At 39.3% G+C, this 20,746-nt stretch overlaps 1 protein-coding gene across 3 annotated transcripts in view; it reads left to right on the top strand.

The window, feature by feature from the left end:
* Nucleotides 1-20,746, top strand: part of LOC131189635 (uncharacterized) — a 51,601-nt gene that overhangs the window by 632 nt on the left and 30,223 nt on the right. For all 3 annotated transcript variants that reach the window (XR_009153091.1, XM_058165853.1, XM_058165852.1), the window contains exons 2-10: nt 1,683-1,720; nt 10,602-10,742; nt 11,289-11,351; nt 12,217-12,337; nt 12,714-12,806; nt 15,485-15,645; nt 16,369-16,454; nt 16,620-16,703; nt 17,562-17,624. Coding sequence is in view for 2 of the 3 variants with exons in the window: in XM_058165853.1 (XP_058021836.1) it covers nt 1,683-1,720; nt 10,602-10,742; nt 11,289-11,351; nt 12,217-12,337; nt 12,714-12,806; nt 15,485-15,645; nt 16,369-16,454; nt 16,620-16,703; nt 17,562-17,624 (850 nt within the window). In the remaining variant the exon portion in view is untranslated. The remainder of the gene's footprint in view (nt 1-1,682; nt 1,721-10,601; nt 10,743-11,288; nt 11,352-12,216; nt 12,338-12,713; nt 12,807-15,484; nt 15,646-16,368; nt 16,455-16,619; nt 16,704-17,561; nt 17,625-20,746) is intronic.

Raw genomic sequence — 20,746 nt, 5'->3', positions numbered from 1 at the left:
GAATGTTTTCCTTGGACAGTAAAGGTGACAAACAGGCAAGTACTGGAGTATATAAAACCAAGCTGGAAGGCAAAATCACAATGGCACATTACTTATTTCAGCCATGTTATTATGCAAGCAAGCTCATTGGAAAAGGCAGTTATATTTGGAAAGGTCAGCCCTCCAAAAATATGATGGGTATATATGCCATCAAAATTGACATAGCATATTTGATGCAATTCTTTGTGACAGGCTATGGCATTCTCTGTGATTAATTATGATGCTTCATGAGAATACAACAATGCAGGTTAGATGAACAAATGGCAGATAATTAATAACAACTTTCCAACCTCCAAAAGAGTTAAGCAGAGTGAAGAGTCAAGTTGTGTATCCTGATCCTCCTATTATTTAATGTTTATCATAATGACATTGTGTAGGTCTTTGTCAAACCAACATCTTTCACCTCTGGCTGCATCCCTCTTTGCAACCTAGGTGAGTCTATAATCAAGTCATTGCACATTAATGATACTGTGTCATATCATGTTGGTTGATGACTAGTGAACAATTTTCTTTCATCTTTTGAAATATTTTTGCTCTGTTAGGTCATAAAAGTTGAGTTATGAAAACAGTCTTTCTGACCAAAAAGGTTACTTGATTGGTTACTTGATTGATTTTTATCTAAACATTATAAACATTTCAAGGTTTATAACTGAGTTTTTAAAGGAAAGGAAGCTTCTGTTTCATTTTTGTCCTCATACTTTTGGGATCTTGGGTAGTGATACACAACAAATAAGTCTTAAGTTATCCATTTTGTTTAATCAAAAACTTACCAAGTTCCATCAAGAAACATGAGGGGAGAGAAGAAGATGGATTGTGACCCATGGGTATATGGAATGTCTTCCAACCAAGTCCTTGTCCGACCCTTTCTTTTTATAATGATTCAGTACTCTTTACTGTACTCTACAGTACTTCAGCTGTATCCTCATTCATTGTTGTTGGGACCTAGGTACTGTTTGATGGGATGGGATGTTCAGCTACTGGCCAACTTTCTGCCTATTCTGGAATCTGTGATTTTTATATAGCCAAAGCTGAATTTTTTGGATGCCTTTTGTTGTTTTATACACTTCATTTTGCTTGGGTTGTTGCTTCTGTGTCATACTATTGAGTTCAGATGGAGTCCATCATTTTTGTAACATCCTCTATGCAACACATTAGATTCCAGTTAGGAATAATGCCAGATTTCTCTCCACTGGCTGAGGAAGAAACAGGCATGATTTAAACTCTATGAAATAATTCCCTCAGATATTATGTATCCAGTACAAGCCCCATTTTTAGTAAAATAAAAGTTTATTTTATTTATTGATCAAATTTATGTGGCTGCCTCATGGAAAAAGTCTCAGTGCAGCATACAACAATTACTGTACTGTTTCCTAGCTGTGTGTGGTGTAACAGGTTTGAAGCCACTTTCTTTTGAGAATGGGGGAAATGATTTTTCCTATAACTGATTCACTGTACCAGATCAATATTGTGCAGTCTGGCTTTGGTGAAAGCAGAATGGGTAAGCCTTAAATTCAGTCTAGAGAAAGATGCTATCTGTATATGTTTTGTATTGGCCCTTTAATGCCCAATTACGTTCAGTCTTTGTTGAAAGAAGACTCAATATAGAACAGAAAAATAAAAATTCTTTTTTTTTTTCATTGTAGGCTTTTGGACAACTTTTTTTAGTGCCATTTTTAATGCGGTAAGTACTATTTTACTAACTGAATTACATAATAGAGACAGAGTGCAAGCAGAGTAAAATGGAGAACATGAAAAACAAGCTCAAATTGAATGAGTCATGCACTGTATAGGAGACAGAGCCTTTTCACTGTAGCACTAATTTTATTTATTTATTTATTTATTTATTTGATCATATTTATATACCGCCCTATCTCCCGAAGGACTCAGGGCGGTTTACAGGCACTTAAAAACACATAAATACAATATAAAAGCAATTAAAAAACTTATTCTATAAGCCCAGTAATTAAGAATTAAAAAATATAAAAATAAAACCCAATTTAAAACCCATAAATTTAAATTTTAGCTCAGTCCTGCACAATTAAATAAGTATGTTTTAAGCCCGCGGCGGAAGGTCCGAAAGCTGACAAAGTCCGGGGGGTAGTTCGTTCCAGAGGGTGGGAGCCCCCACAGAGAAGGCCCTTCCCCTGGGCGTCGCCAGACGACATTGCCGCGCTGACGGCACCCTGAGGAGACCCTCTCTATGAGAGTGCACGGGTCGGTGAGAGGTATTCGGTAGCAGTAGGCGGTCCCGTAAATAACCCGGCCCAATGCCATGGAGCGCTTTAAAGGTGGTCACCAAAACCTTGAAGCGCACCCGGAAGGCCACAGGTAGCCAGTGCAGTCTGCGCAGGATGGGTGTTATGCGGGAGCCACGAGGGGCTCCATCTATCACCCGCGCAGCCGCATTCTGGACTAACTGCAGCCTCCGGATGCCCTTCAAGGGGAGCCCCATGTAGAGAGCATTGCAGTAATCCAGGCGAGACGTCACGAGTGCGTGAGTGACCGTGCATAGGGCATCCCGGTCCAGAAAGGGGCGCAACTGGCGTACCAGGCAAACCTGGTAAAACGCTCTCCTGGAGACGGCCGTCAAATGATCTTCTAGAGACAGCCGCTCATCCAGGAGGGCGCCTAAGTTGCGGACCCTCTCCATCGGGGCCAATGACTCGCCACCGATGGTCAGCCGCGGAGTTAGCTGACTGTACCGGGATGCCGGCATCCACCGCCACTCTGTCTTGGAGTGATTGAGCTTGTGCCTGTTTCTCCCCATCCACGCCCGGACGGCCTCCAGACACCGGGACAGCACTTGATAACCGTTGGGGTGGTCCGGTGTGAAAAGTACAGCTGGGTGTCATCCACATACAGCTGGTACTTCACACCGAAACCACTGATGATCTCACCCAGCGGCTTCATGTAGATAAAGAACAGAAGGCGAGAGGATCGACCCCTGCGGCACCCCACAAGTGAGGCGCCTCGGGGCCGACCTCTGCCCCCCTGTCAACACCGACTGCGACCGGTCGGAGAGATAGGAGGAGAACCACCGATACACAGTGCCTCCCACTCCCAATCCCTCCAACCGGCGCAGGAGGATACCATGGTCGATGGTATCGAAAGCCGCTGAGAGGTCTAATAGGACCAGGGCAGAGGAACAACCCCTGTCCCTGGCCCTCCAGAGATCATCCACCAACGCGACCAAAGCCGTCTCCGTGCTGTAACCGGGCCGGAAACCGGACTGGAACGGGTCTAGATAGACAGTTTCATCCAGGTGCAAGGGAAACTGATATGCCACCATACTCTCTACAACCTTCGCCGCGAAGCGAAGGTTGGAGACCGGACGATAATTACCTAAAACAGCCGGGTCCAGGGAAGGCTTCTTAAGGAGGGGCCTCACCACCGCCTCTTTCAAGGCGGCCGGGAAGACACCCTCCACCAAAGAAGCGGTCGTAATCGCCTGGAGCCAGCCTCGTGTCACCTCCTGAGTGGCCAGCACCAGCCAGGAGGGGCACGGGTCCAGTAAACACGTGGTGGCATTCAACCTACCCAACAACCTGTCCATGTCCTCGGGAGCCACAGGGTCAAACTCATCCCAAACAATGTCACCAAGACCACCCTCGAGCGTCTCACCCGCGTCACCGCAATCTTGGTCCAGACCATCCCGAAGCTGAACGATTTTATCGTATAGATAACCGTTAAACTCCTCAGCACGTCCCTGCAACGGGTCATCCCGCTCCCCCTGGTGTAGGAGGGAGCGAGTCACCCGAAACAGGGCGGCTGGGCGGTTATCTGCCGATGCAATGAGGGAGGAGGCGTAGCTACGCCTCGCTTCCCTCAATGCCACTAGGTAAGTCCTAGTATCATTTTTCTAGGCTAACAATCTGTTCTCTTAAATAATACATGTGGGAACATTTCTATTTTACATACACACCAAGCAGTACAGTTTCTGTAATAGCTTCTTGATGTAGTTCTGTATTGTGTTTGGGGTGTAGAGTTAAAGATCTATGAAATATTAAAAAGTTCAAAAATTGCATAACATTCAGGAGTTGAACTTACTGTTCAGGAGTTGAACTTACTGTTCATTTAGCTAGGCCTACACTGACACCAATTATTTGCCATTAATTTGAAACTTCTGAACTTATGGAAGATGCTTAAGATACTGCAGATAGTCTTTGACCTACGACCGTTCGGTCAGTGACTGTTCCAAGTTATGATGGTGTTGCACAAATGGTGGTTATGACTGTATCTTGGAGTCTGGCTGTTTCACTATCTCCACAGTGATCGCAGTCTGGGTGTTTGACAACCTTTTAGCACTTACAATTGGTTGCCAAGCATTCTGCAATCACATGACCACTATTTGCTCAGAAAGTCAATGGGGAAACTGGCAGGGAAGATCACAAGTCACTGAGATAAATCTCCACTATCTGTTCACCCTGCACCAGCCCTCCGCACTTAGCAAACCATTCATGCACTTTTTTCAATCTGTGCTGCAACTCTGAGCACCCTCCTAATCCTTGTGGCACCTCTTGCAGAGTTCATTGCAACCTTTCTGATCTGTGACATGCCTGTTGCACAACTCCATTGCTTAACAACATAAATTCCAGTCCCAATTGCTACTAAAGGGACAGCAAGGACTACCTGTCAAGAACAATTTGTAGTTAAGCTTAGCATATGGTTTGGACATGAAAGATAGATTTGGTATTGTTATTATGTCCCTCTTTTCATCCTCTGAAGAAATGAAAAGCTTCCTATTGCAATTACACCTTTGACAGGGGCTACTTGTTAGGGTTTGAAGGAATACCCCCAATGAAATAAAACTCTGAGGTTCCTCAAAGTTCCAATTTATTAGAGAACTCATGTTGGCACATCTGGGAAAACCCGAATCTGAAAGCTTCCAGGTTTTCCACACCCAGCTAACAGTTCACAGCCCTGCCCCACACCCACAGGTTCCTCACATAGTCCAATCAACTCTTCACATTCAACTGGATACAATCTCCAGGCAGTCTCCAGCAGATGCATGCAAAAGTGTCCTTGAATACAGAATGTTGTTACGAGTAACTTTCTACTGCTCCAACAAAAAAAAAAACCTCCCAATTTCCCAGGCTAAAAGGCAGTTAGGAAGCAAAAAGGAAAACTGTCTTCTAAAACTGACACTACTATTTAAACCAAGCCATGATCAGAATCGTCTCACCTTTTACATATGAAGGGAAAAAAAGAAGAAAGAGAGCCCCAGAATTGCTTCCTTCTCATTACTTATTACTAATCCATAGTTTTGAAACTGGTTTGTAGGTAGCTGGATGCTGAAGGTAAATTGTCAGCTTGCTCCTTTCAGTCTGCCTGATCAAAGGACTCTCTTAAATTCTACTACTTGCATTACAGATAATGCAAGAATAATACTAGATTTACCACCATTCATTCATGTTACAATGGCACTATATGGCAGCTTCAGAGACAAGATGAGATGGCTGGCATCTTGAGAGACAAAGTCAATGGGGAAGACAGCAAGTCATTAAGAAAGTCTCGCCACCAACTTTTTTCACTCATGCACCACGTTTTATTCTCTCCTTTGTTCACTTACACTCACCAGAGCGCCCAGTCTCCCTACATTCGTGTCAGAGTTTGCAGCGATCCAACCAGGACACAAGTAAATAATTCAGCAAGATTCATTTATAGAAGAAACTTGTTTATATACCGTACAATAATATAAAACATGTTGCATGTATACAATACTCATGCAGCTCTTGCAATGTGGTAGCAAGTACAAGGAGAAGACGCTAGAATCTAGAAGTCACAGAATCACAGAAGCTACTCTTATATACAGACCAGTTAAACTAAGCCACGCCCAGGCTCCTAGCCATCTCCCACGGCTCTCAACAGATTCTGTTTCTTAGTCACCAAATACTTCCCATTGACTGACTTGATGTTATGGCTATCCCAGCTCATAATTTCTTATACACTGACAATTTACACACAGACAAGTGGTGCCCTCCTTCCTCAGCCTCATTCCTCCCTATGCTTACAGACTCAGATGCATGCAGTGCCTTTTTTTTTTTTTGTCACAACAGTATATATAAGCATAAGTATGAAACAACTATACAACATATAAGTGTATATATAATGAAAGGAAACAATAGGACAGGAACGGTAGGCACTTTTGTGCTCTTATGCACGCCCCTTATAGTCCTCTTAGGAATGGGGTGAGGTCAATGGTAGACAGTTTTTGGTTAAAGTTTTTGGGAGTTTGAGAAGAGACCACAGAGTCAGGTAGTGTGTTCCAAGCGTTAACAACTCTGTTACAAAAGTCGTATTTTCTGCAATCAAGATTGAAGCGGTTAACATTAAGTTTGAATCTATTGTTTGCTCTTGTATTATTGCGATTGAAGCGGAAGTAGTCTTTAACAGGAAGGATGTTGCAATAGATGATTCTGTGTGCTAAACACAGGTCTTGTTGGAGTCGGCGGAGTTCTAAATTTTCTAATCCCAGGATTTCAAGTCTGGTGGTATAAGGTATTTTGTTGTTTACAGAGGAGCGGAGAACTCTTCTTGTAAAATATTTCTGGACTCGTTCAATTGTATTAATGTCAGAGATGTGGTATGGGTTCCAGACAGGTGAGCTGTATTCAAGAATAGGTCTAGCAAATGTTTTGTATGCTCTGGTTAGTAGTGTAGAGTTTTTGGAAAAGAAGCTACGCAAAATTAGGTTTACAACTCTTAGAGCCTTTTTTGCTATGTAGTTGCAGTGGGCTTTGGCACTTAGATCATTTGATATGAAAACTCCAAGGTCTTTAACAGGGTGGGGATCATCTGTAAGGTAATGTCCATCAAGCTTGTACTTAGTGTTTGGGTTCTTTTTTCTAATATGTAAGACTGAGCATTTGCTGGTTGAGATTTGGAGTTGCCAAGTTTTAGACCAATCGGATACAAATTCAAGGTCTTTTTGAAGGGTAGTAGTATTGTTGGTGGTGTTAAATAGTTTGACAACATCAGCAAAGAGAACACAATAACTTGAGATATGGTCACAGAGATCATTTATGTATAGTATGAAGAGCGTTGGTCCAAGAACGCTGCCTTGAGGAACGCCACTTTTGACAGGATCAGGATTTGATAGAGCATTGCCAATTTTGACCACTTGCTATCTGTTTGACAGGAAAGCAGTTATCCAATTATGAAGAGGTCCTGAAATGCCGTAGGATTTTAGTTTTAGGAGAAGTTTATCATGTACTACTGAGTCAAAAGCTTTGCAGAAGTCTATGTAGATTGCATCTATTGCTTTGCCTTGATCAAGATTAGTAGTCCATATGTTTTTGCAGTGGAGAAGTTGTAAGTTCCATGATAATTTTTTCCTGAAACCAAATTGTTTATTAGAGAGTAGGTTGCTTGTTTCTAGATGGAGGGTAATGGATTGGTTGATGATAGATTCCATTACTTTGCAGGTGACGCAGCATAGAGAGATTGGTCTGTAATTTTCAACTAGGCTGGGATCTCCTTTTTTGAAGATAGGGATGACTGTGGCTAGAGACCAAAGTTTGGGAAGGGATCCAATCGTGAAAGCTTTATCAAAGATTATGCTTAAGGGTTCTGCTATATTAGTGGAAAGTTTTTTTAAGAAGTATGCTGTCGCAGCTGGTCTGCAACACGTACTTGTTGTCCGAGGTTCCCTGTTGATGTTGTCCTGGGTTCCCGCAGGAACGAGTCTCAGCCCTCGCCAAGACAATTTAGGGGGTCCTCGCAAGGACGAAAGAAGTCGAATAAGAGACACCACACCAGAAGTTTCTCAAGATGAGAGAGCACGAAGTGCCCGGGGAGATGTTGTGTCCCCTTTTATTAAGCAGTTTTTACAGGGAGGGGTAACTACAGCAAGCAAGCAAGCAGCATATAGAAAGTTACCAATCAGCGAGAGTCTGAATACACGTGTTAGCAAAATACCACCTGATTTACAAGAAATCATACATTTCACCGTAATAGAAACCTAACTCAGGGGAAGCGAAACTTAACTTGAGGATGCAATGCTATGGGTACCATAAATCATGTCTGTCATGTAGCACTGAAAAAGGTTAAGTCAAGTTCTCACGGCTGTGAGGCCTAAGAAAACCTGAACCAATGATATATCCATAGTATGCACATAGTCCATCAGGCCCAATAGATAAAGATGGTTTCAGTTTGCGAAGAGCTTTTTCAACATTATCTTCTCTGAAGTCTATATGTGTTAAGTCATTGTACTCATTGTTGGTACGATTGGGGAATGTCGGATATGTGCCATCACTGTTAACAAAGACTGAGCCAAAGACTGTGTTAAAGAGGTTTGCTTTAACTGTTTCATCATTACATGCTTTGCCGTTAGATTCTTTTAGTGGTGGGATGGATCTTGATTCTTTAAGTTTATTGTTCACAAAATTATAAAAAGCACGATTGGAATTTGTGTGCAGAAGATCTTCTTGCTTTGTGTGGTAAATGGTGCATTCAGTTTTTATTTGGTTGCAAATATTTCTGTAGCGGTTTTTGAAGTTTGCTACATAGCCCTTTTTATTTCTTCTCCAGAGGGATTTTTTTTTGGATTGAAGCTTTTTTATTGATATGGGTAATTTGTTTTTTTTTTAATTTTATTTTGGTGGTGATTTGTGGTACGTATAGTTTGATGATTCTATTGATTTCCTGTAGGAAAACTCTATAGTGGTCTTCGGCAGTGATACAGGTTGAGAATAGATTTTGCCAGTCAAGAGATGAGAGGTCGTTTATAAGGTCATAGTTGGCTTTTTTGAAATTGTACTTAGGAGTACTATTATTATGATAATTTATGTGAGGGCATATATTGAGACAAAAGTCTATCATGCAGTGGTCACTGTTGGAAAAGGGTTCTTTTATTTGTAGTCCATAAATTGAGTTTGTGTTATTGCAAAAGGTGAGGTCAAGGCAGTTGTTGAGTCTTGTTACTAGTTGTTCAAGACCTAGGTCTGTAATGACGTTGTATAGTATAGTATGGATTGGTTCAGTTGTACATTCATTTGTTATCCAGTTAATAAAAGGTAGATTTAGGTCACCCAGGAAGATGAGAGGATATGGGCAAGAGGTAGCCCATGTTAGCAGTGTGGTTAACATATTTGCCTGAGAGATGTCGTAGTCAGGGGCTCTGTAGCATAGTAAGAATCGAAGTGTGGTGTTAACGGACAGGTCGCATACAATAGTTTCAGGAAGAGAAAGTTTATGTGCAACTTGAATATTTTTTAGGTTCAGTGATTTTTAGTAAAAGATAGCCACTCCACCACCTCTGCGGTTTTCACGATCTGATCGAAAAACTTGATACTCTTTGTTTGAAATAATGGAGTCAGGGAGGGATGAGTTCAGCCATGTTTCACAAACAAATATAATATCAAATGTACCATTGTTTAACAATAGGATAAATTCAGGTAATTTGTTTACAATACTTCTTGCATTTATTAATTTACATTTGAGACCTGCAGTATTTGGTGTAGAAGAGGTAAGGGGCGTGCATACCTAGTTTTGATTGATAGTTGATTGAGGGTTATGTACAACAGGTGGTTGAAGGAAGGTTGGTTGAGCAATGAGTGGTTGATCATTGGATGGTTGGAGGTTTTGTACGGGTGGTTGGAGGTTAGTTGGTTGATCGACTAACCTCCAACCACCTTTGTTCTCCATCCTCCTGTGCTCACATGTGTATGACCCATACCGTCTTTTCCTGGTCTCCCAAGTTTATGCTGTATTCCTATACCCCAAATATGCATGTGGCCTACACCAGGTCTCCTGGGGCCTTCCTCCCCCTCCCCCTTATGCTCCTTACTTGGGCCTCTCTCTGCTTCCTGCTTAATAACCCACATATCTTGGGATTGTGATGACAACCAGGGTCATCTGAATTATCACTAAGCAATGTAGTCATGTAATAATCGCTATTAATGAACACATTATGTATTATATAGTTATTTCATGCTTATGCTTATATATACTCCGTGACAAAATAAATAAATAAAATAAACATTGCTTAGCAATGGCAATCCTGCTCCCAATTGCCAGTGTAGCCCAAGGACTACCTGTATATGTTCTGGATGGCTTTTTCTTGCATTTCTTGACACAGGAAAACATAAAAGCTATGTATATAAATTTATCTTCTGGCTTTCATAGCTGGTATCTGTTGAGCAGTTTTGCGTTTCAGGGTTTAGTAACTGTGCTTTAGACAACAGATTTCCTGACATTTTACTGGCAACTGTGGCTGGCTCCTTCAGATTCAAGGTGGGCCCCCTAAGTGTACTGTACAGTTGCCTTTTGTCTGCATAGCAGACCACTTTCTTCTGAGGCCACAGTTGCTAGCACAATATTAGGAAATCTATTGTCTAGACCACGGTGTGCATATCTCTGATCAGTTCCAGTTATGCAACTTTTTTGACAACATTTAGGATACATTTAGGATAATGTTATTAATGGAAAACTTTGAGGGAAGTAGGCAGTACAGAAAAGTGGGGGGGGGGGAAGCTATCCTTAGAAAACAATTTCAAATTAGTACTTGACTGAATTTTTAAAAACGTTCTTAAGTTTATGTAATGATAATGCACTTTTTCCAGGATGAACAATTTTACTGCTCTACGCTACCTTGATATTCCTGAAGATCCTACTTTCGTGCCATTGGTGGCTTCAGAAAGAAAAGAGCACAAGTCAGGATCAAAAAATGTCTCAGCAATTCTCCAGAGTTTGATGGAATCAAGGCATGTGTGTAATTTAAGGGGTAGGAAAGATATAGTTGCAAACACTTGAAAGCAATAGCTTTGTAAACTTTAGTTGTGTAGCAAGTATTGAGCATTCAAAAAGGGAGATATGTAGTTTTCTGTTTCCACTGCATTATTGTTTTAAAATTAAATGGAACTCCGGAATTCCTGATTGGAGTCTTAAATGTTGAACAAATTGTATATTTTGAATTCAGAATTGGAATGGAAAACATTTTTCCATTGTTGTTCCTATGATTACCATTTTTTTTGTTGGGAAAAAGAAATGACCAAGGAAATGATAGAAAAAAATGAAATTGAGCAGTATGGGCTTCTGCCTCTCTTCACAACAGTTCTCACCAATAGGATGTGGCAGTTGAGAAAGAAATGGAGCTATATCCAGCCAAACTGGATGAGTAATAATGGAAAACTACCAATCTTAGACCGCTGCTAAAAGGAAAATTAGAAAAGGGCCTTTATGCTTCTCAGTTAACATCTTACTCTTTTCAGATTATCCATTAATCTTTATTGTTCCTTTTTATATCACAGTTCATGTTCTGCAAGTTCTGCTTTCAGATTTAAAGGGATTCAGGATTACTTGAAATGCTATAGGTAAGGAATTCAAAACTTTTTTTTAAAAAAAAGAATATGTTTGTTCTTGAGTTTATTTTTCTTTTTCTTGATTGACAAAACAGTAGCTTAGGGACCATTTTTGTTCCTACTTTTCACTCCATCCCAGAACAAATGGAGAAATATAAGCATTGTTTGTATTTTCCATAAAGATACCTTTAGCATGAGCAGGTGTGAATGTTTCTGTTGTGGAGTTAACTCTGTTTTTCTTTATCTTTGTTCATGCGCATAATTGAATAATCATTCCCAGTTTCTCCGTGCTTCATATGTTTCAGGCAAACGATGGTTCTTGATTTTAAATTTACTTTGCAATACCATTCCAGGGGTGAGGAATGACTGTGATTCATATAGGGGCCAGTCAATTATTATTATGCATAATCACATTAGATGGAAAGAGAAGATCATGTTTTTCCTTAGTCTGATTCAAGAACATATATCTGAACGAATTTAATTTTATTCTGACATTTCTCAGTCACTCAATTCCCAAATAACAGAGCAGCTAACTGTCATGTTTCACTCATCCTAAGAATCATAAGTAAACAATGGTTTGCTGCCAGAATACCTGAGCTATAATGTGAATTGTTTGGCTTTACTTAGCATATTGCATGAATGAAACATAGCTGTTTGGTTTGGTTTGGTTTGAATGGTTACATGGAATAACCATTCTGGTTCATTACAGCACAAATGATACAGTAGTATAGGACTCAGAAAACCTTGATTCACTAAGCATTCCCTTTAAAGAACTTTTGTGCATTTGAAATCTTACTGTTCAGGGCTACTAGTGACCTCAGCATGAATCTGACAATAGAGTGGAAATTTAACAACTTCTATTTTGAATGTATGCTAGATCTGGAGAGATGACGCCCCGACAAGTTGCCAAGAACATTATTGTTGCTCTGAAAGAAGTTGGGAAAGCAGATCCTAACCTCCAGGCAATTGCTCAGTGGAATGAGGAGGAGATAATGAAGGTGTGTTCAGTGAGATGAGTATTACTTGTTTCTTGAAAAAGGTATTCTCTAAATTGTGTTATTACAGAGTTTGGAGCAGTAATGGGTTTCACTTACCTTCGCTATCGGTTTGGAACTGTGAGCGCATGTGCACGCTTGCTTTGCTCACGTGCAATGTTTCTGCACATGCACAGAGTGTCCATGATGACGTCTGGGTGGGTGAGCGGAGCTGTGGTGAACTGGTAGAAATCCACCACTGGTTTGGAGAAAGAGTCTCCTCTCTTGTTCTGAAGTTCTCTGATTTGGGTGAGATACTTCATAGTTTACTTGTTTAAAGTACTATTTCTATAGAATAATTAAAATATGTGGTTTATTTCACAAATTTCTCTTTGCTCAGATGGCTGAAGAATCCACAGCTCGTTACAGAGGCAAACAGCCTCTCTCGCTCTTGGATGGAATTCCAGTGTGCTTAAAAGAAGAAATTAAAGTGGTATACACACTTCCCTCTTTTTGTGCTCAGTGTTGTTAAAAAGGGAAACATATCATTTTGAGTGTATAGGAAAGAAATATTAAGAAAGTATAACAGCACCTTAATACTATCAGTTGCTTTGTTCCTTATATTAATATCAATACTATAATACCTGTATACTAAAATACAATGCAAGAAATTTGAAATACCATGTATTGTTCTTGCTACATCTCAAGATGTTGAAGAACTAGAAAGGGAGCAGAAAAAGGAATCCAAAATAATCAAGAGAGTAAAATAACTCCCTTATGAAGAAATGTTTCAAAGTTCATTTTAAAGCAGGGTCCTCAAACTTTTTAAACAGGGGGCCAATTCACAAGTCCTCAGACTGTTGGGGGGCTGGACTGTCTGAGTGGGCGTGTCTAGGTGGTCATGTGACTTGGCAGGTGTGGCCAGTTTAACAGTCTATTAAAGAATGCACACAAACTTTAATTTGTTTTGCTCCTGGGGGTGTTTTATTTGCTTTTGTTTGCATTTTGCTCTTTTGGTTGACTTTTCTTTTTACTAGATCATTTTTTCAGTTGTTTAGGAGTCTAATGGTCCACCTCAGAAAACTCGGTTTTGCAGCAATTCTTCTCAGCCCCAAGGAGCTTGAGAAATCTCAATCTCTCTCTCTCTTTCTCTGTCTGTCTCTGTCTCTCTCTCTCTCTCCCTCTATCTCTCTTTCTCTGTCTATCTATCTCTCTTTCTCTATTTTCTGGAGGCGGGGAGCTGAAAAACAGGCAGTTTTCACCCATTTTTTGGCCTCCTGGGGCATCTGTGTGCTCCATTTTTCCACTCCCCTGCCTCCAGCAACATTCTGCAGGCAAAAAATGGGTCGTTTTTGGCAAAAAATGGGCCATTTTCGGCCATTTTTTGGCCTCCTGGGGCATCTGTGTGTCCTATTTTTCACCTCCCCTGCCTCCAGAACATCTCTGCAGACCAAAATTGTTGGCCTTACCTTTCAGTTCCAGCTTGCGGGGCTAGTGAAGATAAGTCCTGCGCTTGGCTAAAGGGTGGGCAGGGCGATGTGGGCAGGGCAGCCTTGTAGTCTTGCGCGGGCAGGATTAATGGCTTTGACAGGCCGCATGCAGCCCACAGGCCATAGTTTAAGGACCCATGTTTTAAAGTAATAAAGAATATGATACAGATGTATGAAAGAATGCTGTTTTATAATAATGGAAATCAATATCATTCAATGAAGCTGAACAGAGGGAGACTGATAAAAGTTTTTCATACAGCAGTACATACTGTATTTTTCAGAGTATAAGAGGTACCTTTTTCCCCAAAAAAAGAGGGTGAAAATCTGGGTGTAACTTATACTCCGAATGTAGCCCCGTCCAGCTTCTCAAACGGAGGTTTTAGAGGCTAAAAAATGCATCAGAAATGAAGCTTCAGAAAAAAAGCCCCCAAACAGCTTCAGAAAAGAAACCCCCAAACAGAGCTTCAGAGGCTTTATTTCCTGAAGCTCTGTTTATTTTCCTGAAGCTCTGTTTCAGAGGCAGAAATAAAAGTTTTTTCTGAAACAGTTTCAGAAGTTTCAGAGGCAGAAAAAAAGCAAAAAAAAAGCAAGGCACAGAGCTCACAACCAAGGAACCTGTTTCTAAAATTCACCTTTGGGATCAGCTGATTGGGGGTATTCGGGAGGCCGATTCACCTGCCAATCAACCTTTTTCTTATTTTCTTCCCCAAAAGGTGCATATTATATTCTGAAAAATATGGTACTTAAATCACTCGTTCACAGTCATTTTGGCTTAATGGCTGTATTTCAAAAAGAGGATAGAGTTGAGAAGGGCTAGGACAAAACCCCTAAATTTTATTTAATTATATGTAGTTAATAGGCATTTGCTTCATCTATATAATGTTCATTTCTGCCATATTAAAAATTAGTGACAACTGATTTGTAGAAGCTCTATGCCTTGCATAGGCTCTGAGGCATATTGTGAAATTTGCTATCATAAAATGTAATGACAGTCACCAACATGAGGAGATTTTTAAAAAGGTAGGAATTCATGGAGGTTAAACTATCAATGGTTGCTAGTTAACATGATTATACACAGTTATACATTAGAGACTGTCAAAGTAATATGCTGTTCATTACAATAAGTTTACTATGTTTTGGAATTTGGCAAAGTAGGGAGCACAACACTGAGGGGAAGAACCATATTTGTTGTAATGATCATAGTGTGTCTACTTTACAAGATGGATTTTGAACAATGGAAAAACAGAGATTTTTTTACATAAATCGTTGGATGGAAAGCAAAAAATCCTAGAAATCCTATTAGCTGGCCAGTTTGGGGAAGTTACACATATCCTCATCTGGGATGAGGTCCATTAGGCAAATTGGGCCTTTTATGGTGGATCTTGAGCTAAGCTGTGAGTGATAAGGAGGCTTCTGGTTTTTAGTCTAGATGGGATTGCAGGGGTGCTTTGAGATGGAAGGGTGGGGTGTCAATTTGGCCTGAGAGGAACTTCTTTCCCAAAAAGAAGAACAACTGGGTTTGATTATAAAAGGATGCATTTTCTTATGAAATTCTGTTCTGTGTAGTTCATTGCCATTGGATTCCCTTGAGGCAGGAATAAATGATATGGGTTGTATTGGGTACACTGGGTTGCATTTATAAAGAATCCTACCACAAAATACTTTTTGGTATATTTATAAGGTGCCCTATCACCACCGAAGTGGAACTGTATACTTGGGCACAAAGCCGGCGACTGAAGATGCCACTGTGACAAAGAAACTACGGGAGGCTGGTGCCATTATCATTGGCGTCTCAAACATGCATGAATTGGGTATTGGGACCACTGGATGTAATCCTAATAGGTAAAATAGTATGTATTTACTAAATGGATTTTATTCAAAATGTTTCTTCTGAGAGCTAGAAAGGACAGTTAGAAAAATGATTAAGCTTTTTGACATGTTGAATGCTAAAACAGTGTAATGAAAGTTTTTTGGGGTGGGAATATGGAAGCATGGAACGTGAGAGAAAAAAGATTTAAAAGTACACTGGGTAGTTACATTGTTTCCAGAAAAAAAAAGCATGGCAACTCTTTGAATTTTTATGCTGAATAAGTTTAAGGATTTTATGTTGAAGGATACTTTCCTTCTTTCTTGGTAGTAGTAGTGCCTTTCTGAATTGAGCTGTCTTAGCTTGCAGGTATGAAACTAGTTGGGCTGGAGAAGCTTTTCTGTGTACCAATAGGCAAGCAAAAGTGAGAAAAGCGGCTTTATAATACTAAAAGACTGGGATACAGTGGTTTTGGAGAAAACATTAACAGTACGAATTAGACTTGACTGCTTCCTCCTACTCTGATAGTTTGCCAGTGCTCTGCTTTCAGTTCTGTACTCAAGATCTTTTTTTCCAACTTTCCTGTCTCCGTTATTCCTGCCCCTCCTCCCCTTGCTCAGACCTGGCAGCAGATGCAATTTTAGTTTTGCTTGTGGCAGACTGCAATCCAATTTCTTTAGCATATAAAGATACTTTCTTCCCTCCTCACCGGCCTTCATTATGATGGCCTTCAAAATACCTATTTATTTTATTTCTAGATATCATGGCACAACTAGAAATCCATACAATCCCCAGCATTTTACTGGTGGTAGTTCTAGTGGATCAGCAGCAGCAGTGGCTGCAGGTAAGGCTAGTATTACAGATAAAAGCATTGAGAGTGGAGTTGAAAAACCAAGCCAAATTACAGCAACATTTCAAGTTTTTATTCAGACTAGGCGGGGTGGGGGGAGAATGATGGAGAAAATAATTTTATTCAGTGGAATTTTCTCTTAATTCCATTTCTCTTTAGGCCTCTGTCCACTGGCTGTTGGTACAGATGGAGGTGGTTCTGTGAGGATCCCAGCTTCTTTCTGTGGTATTGTGGGATTGAAAGGTAAATTCGGATAGAAATGTGAGGAACAGCTAATTCTGAGGGTCACATTCTTGAAAATAAAAAATAATATCAATTTATTAGAATCATTTTATACAAAATTGTAAAGGTAAAGGTTTCCCTCGCACATGCGTGCTAGTCGTTGCCAACTCTAGCGGGCGGTGCTCATCTCCGTTTCAAAGCCGAAGAGCCAACGCTGTCTGAAGACGTCTCCGTGGTCATGTGGCCGGCATGACTCAACGCCAAAGGCGCACAGAACGCTGTTACCTTCCCACCAAAGGTGGTCCCTATTTTTTCTACTTGCATTTTTACATGCTTTCGAAACTGCTAGGTTGGTAGAAGCTGGGACAAGTAACGGGAGCTCACCCCGTTACATGGCAGCACTAGGGATTCGAACCGCCGAGCTGCCGACCTTTCGATCGACAAGCCTCAACGTCCTAGCCCCTGAGCCACCGTGTCCCTTATACAAAATTGAGGGCATGAAAATGGAAAGAAATAAAATAGCCAAGACGGCAGTTGCAGTGTTGTGATCAGAGTACCATGCCTTTGTATATGCATTGACACATGTACAAAAGGGGCAGGACTTTGTGATGCTGTGACCTTCGTGTCGTCTGTTTAGACTGCCATGTGGGTGCTACTGAATATACTACTGAATACAGCCATCTGAAATCTTCCAAATCCAGTTCCTATACTTAAGTTGAAGTTGAATTCATTTACTTGACTGATGCATGAGCTAAGAAAAGGAAGCACTAAGCTGGATTGGTCACTTTTTTTCTTAGGCTGTATCACTCAGCACTTTGCCTGAAGTATTTCTGACATTCGCTTTGTAATTTCAATCATTCTGTTCTATGTTGTCTGCAGGTACGTTTGGACGGATCAGTGGATTTGGGTGTCATCCTCTCTCATATTCTACTGTTAGTCTTGGTAAGATGTCTCTTGCTGTATATAGATACTGGGTGTCCTTGGGAGAAAAAAGAGAAACTACTTTCTATGCCATTAATTTAATTTAAGTGACAAATACTTGGGTCTTGGAGATACTTTGCCTGTTTAAAAATAGATGTCAGGGTTCCGACTGATAGACCCAACCAAACAAGTACAGTCATGACAAACCAATCTCCTCTTGCAAAATTTTATTGAGTACATAATTTTGGCACAGATTAAGGCAAAACTAGCTCCAGCTAATTCACTTGCAATCTTGTATAATTAAAGTGTAGACTTCTCCCTCCCCCTATTAATGCAGGTCACATTGTCCATTTAAATGTTGCTGAATTGTTATGAGAAAGTGTTTCTAAGGATTTTAACTACGTGGTGAAGTGTCCTTGGCTGTCATGGTTTGTCTTTTTGATGTCTGGAAACTACATTCCATTTTCCCCTTCCCTCTCGCCAGTTCATTGGCAAGCTGAGAAGTGATAATAGTTGCAACAGCATAAGCGTGCTTCAAATTTGTCAACCCCTCCCTTCCCAAAACGTGGGAGATATCTGGAAGACAATAAACACATTTTATTAATAATTAGTTCCCCCCCATTGGGGCCTCTGGTTTTTAAGGGTATTTCGCATGGAATCTCTTTATTAAGCAATCTGCTCTAATATTGTGGGCCTTAACCCACCTCACTTCTGAAATCGGATAACCCCTCCATTGCACCAGGTACTGCAGCTTTTCTTTATAATACTGGGAGTCTAAAATCCACTTAACCTCATAGCTTTTTTCACCCCCCACTATAACTGGACCTGGGGCTTCTTTCTCACTTGGCCTTAGCCTAGAGCCCTGGGTCAGTTTTTTTTAATTAATAATTTTTATTAAACATTTTTTAAAAAACAAAAAAGCATCTTTAACAATTTTTTCTTTCCATTTCGCATCGGTAAAACATTTCTTATCCATTTTTTCTCCCTTATTTCAATGCATACTTTGTACATATAATTCTAATATTAATTTATTTACATATATACATATAAATAACAGTGTACACAATTTCATTTCTACAATCTGCATTTTTTCTGTTTCCGCTTATTTGTTATTACTTTTCTACTCTATATCTTCCTTATTTGATCTTTCCTTGCCTTTTATCTCTCTCCTCTAACCATTCATACCATTTCTCCAACACTATATAATATTTTGTTTCCTCTTTTTCTTGTAACTCCTTTGTAAGTTTGTCCATTTCTGCACATTCCAGAACTTTTCTAATCAAATTATCTTGGGTTGGTATATTATTGTTTTTTCAATTCTGTGCGTATATTATTCCTGCTGCTGTGATGATATAAATAATTAAATATTGTATTTTTTTTCATAAGACCCTGGGAGTATTCCTAATAAAAATATTTCTGGCTTCATCTCTATATGTTGTTTGGTTATCTCTTCTAATTGTAAAATAATTTTACTCCAATACTGTTTTGCTTTGGGGCACGTCTACCACATGTGGTTCCCCTTTCTTCTTTTGCATTTCCAGCATGTTGATGAGGTATTGGGAAACATCTTAGTCAGTCTTGCAGGTGGCAATTGCCACCTATCGAACATTTTGTGCATATTTTCTTTATAGGATACAGACATCATCAGTTTATAATTTTTATTCCATAATTCTCCCATTTATCCAATTCAATGTTATATCCTATTTTTTTTGCCCAAATTGTCATATTTTCTTTGACTACCTCCTCTTCCATTTTATATCTTAATAAATAATTATAATTTTTTAAGTCTTCTTTTATATAATATTTTTTTATAATTTATCTTCTGTGCCTTGAAGAATTTTAGCTAATTCGTGTATTTCTCTTTGGAATCCGTATTGTATTAAAACTGTCATATCTAGATTGTATTTGCATGTAAGGCTACCATGTTCTTTTAATTCTTCCCTTGTTTTCAATTCACCTTGAGTATTAAGTAAATCCTTGTATCTTTTAATTTTGTCAATGTCCAGTACATTCGGATAAATTAGCATTCTGGAATTTTATCGTAATGATTCTTTTTTTATCCCTTGCCATGTTTGTAGTAATGCATCTCTAATTAAGTATCTCTGAAAGTAGCTGTGTTTATTTTTTCCTTCCCATAAAAAAGCATGCCACCCTCTCTGTAAATCATGCCCCTCTAATGTTAGGATTCTTTTATTTCTTAATTCCATCCAGTCTTTGATCAAAATAAGTGTTGCTTTGTAGTAAGTTTCCCAATCTGGAAGTCCAAAACCACCTCTTTTCCTACTATCTTGTAATGATTGTATTTTAATTCTTGATTTCCCCACCCTGCCAAATATAGTTCGCTATTAATTTATTTAGATTAATTTATTAGGAATTTTTTTCCTAATTTTATAGGTACTACTTGAAACAAGAATAATATTTGTGGTAAAATGTTCATTTTGATCGATGCTATTTTTCTTAAGAGGGATAATTGTAATTTTCTCCAAATTTCCAAATCTTTCTTTATCTGTAGTATTAATTTATTATAGTTATCTTTTTCAATCGACGAACCATTATTTGTTAACCATATTCCTAAATATTTTATTTTTTTAGTCATTTGGATACCCATTTTATCTTCTAATTCTTTCTCCTGATTCTTGGTGAGGTTTTTTGTTAATGCCTTTGTTTTGAGTTTTAAGTTTTAAGTTAATTTTAATTTTAAGTCCTGCTACTTTTCCATATTCTTCTATATGTGTTATTAATTTGGGTCCTGTCTTGTATTGGTTGTTCTAAAATGAAAACCAAGTCGTCATTTATTATTATCTTTGCCATTTGAATTGAGTATATTCTTTCTACCATGTTTACAAATTAATCACCAAATTTCATATTTTCTAATTGCAAAATAATAAATCTCCAATTTAATTTATCAAAGACTTTTTGGGCGTCCAAAAATATTAATGCCACTTGTTTGTCTGGGTTTGCCTCATAATATTCTAATACATCTATTATGGTTCTCATGTTTTTTATCTGTCTTTTTGGCAAAAAGCCATTCTGATCAGGATGGATTTATTTATTTATTACTTTTTTAATCTTTCTGAAACTATCAGTGTAAATAGTTTATAATCTGCATTTAATAGTGAGATTGGTCTATAGTTTTTGATTTG

This window comes from Ahaetulla prasina, chromosome 2 (assembly GCF_028640845.1).
Source record: "Ahaetulla prasina isolate Xishuangbanna chromosome 2, ASM2864084v1, whole genome shotgun sequence".
Taxonomy (NCBI): Eukaryota; Metazoa; Chordata; class Lepidosauria; order Squamata; family Colubridae; genus Ahaetulla; species Ahaetulla prasina.
This window is presented reverse-complemented; position numbering and strand designations above follow the sequence as displayed.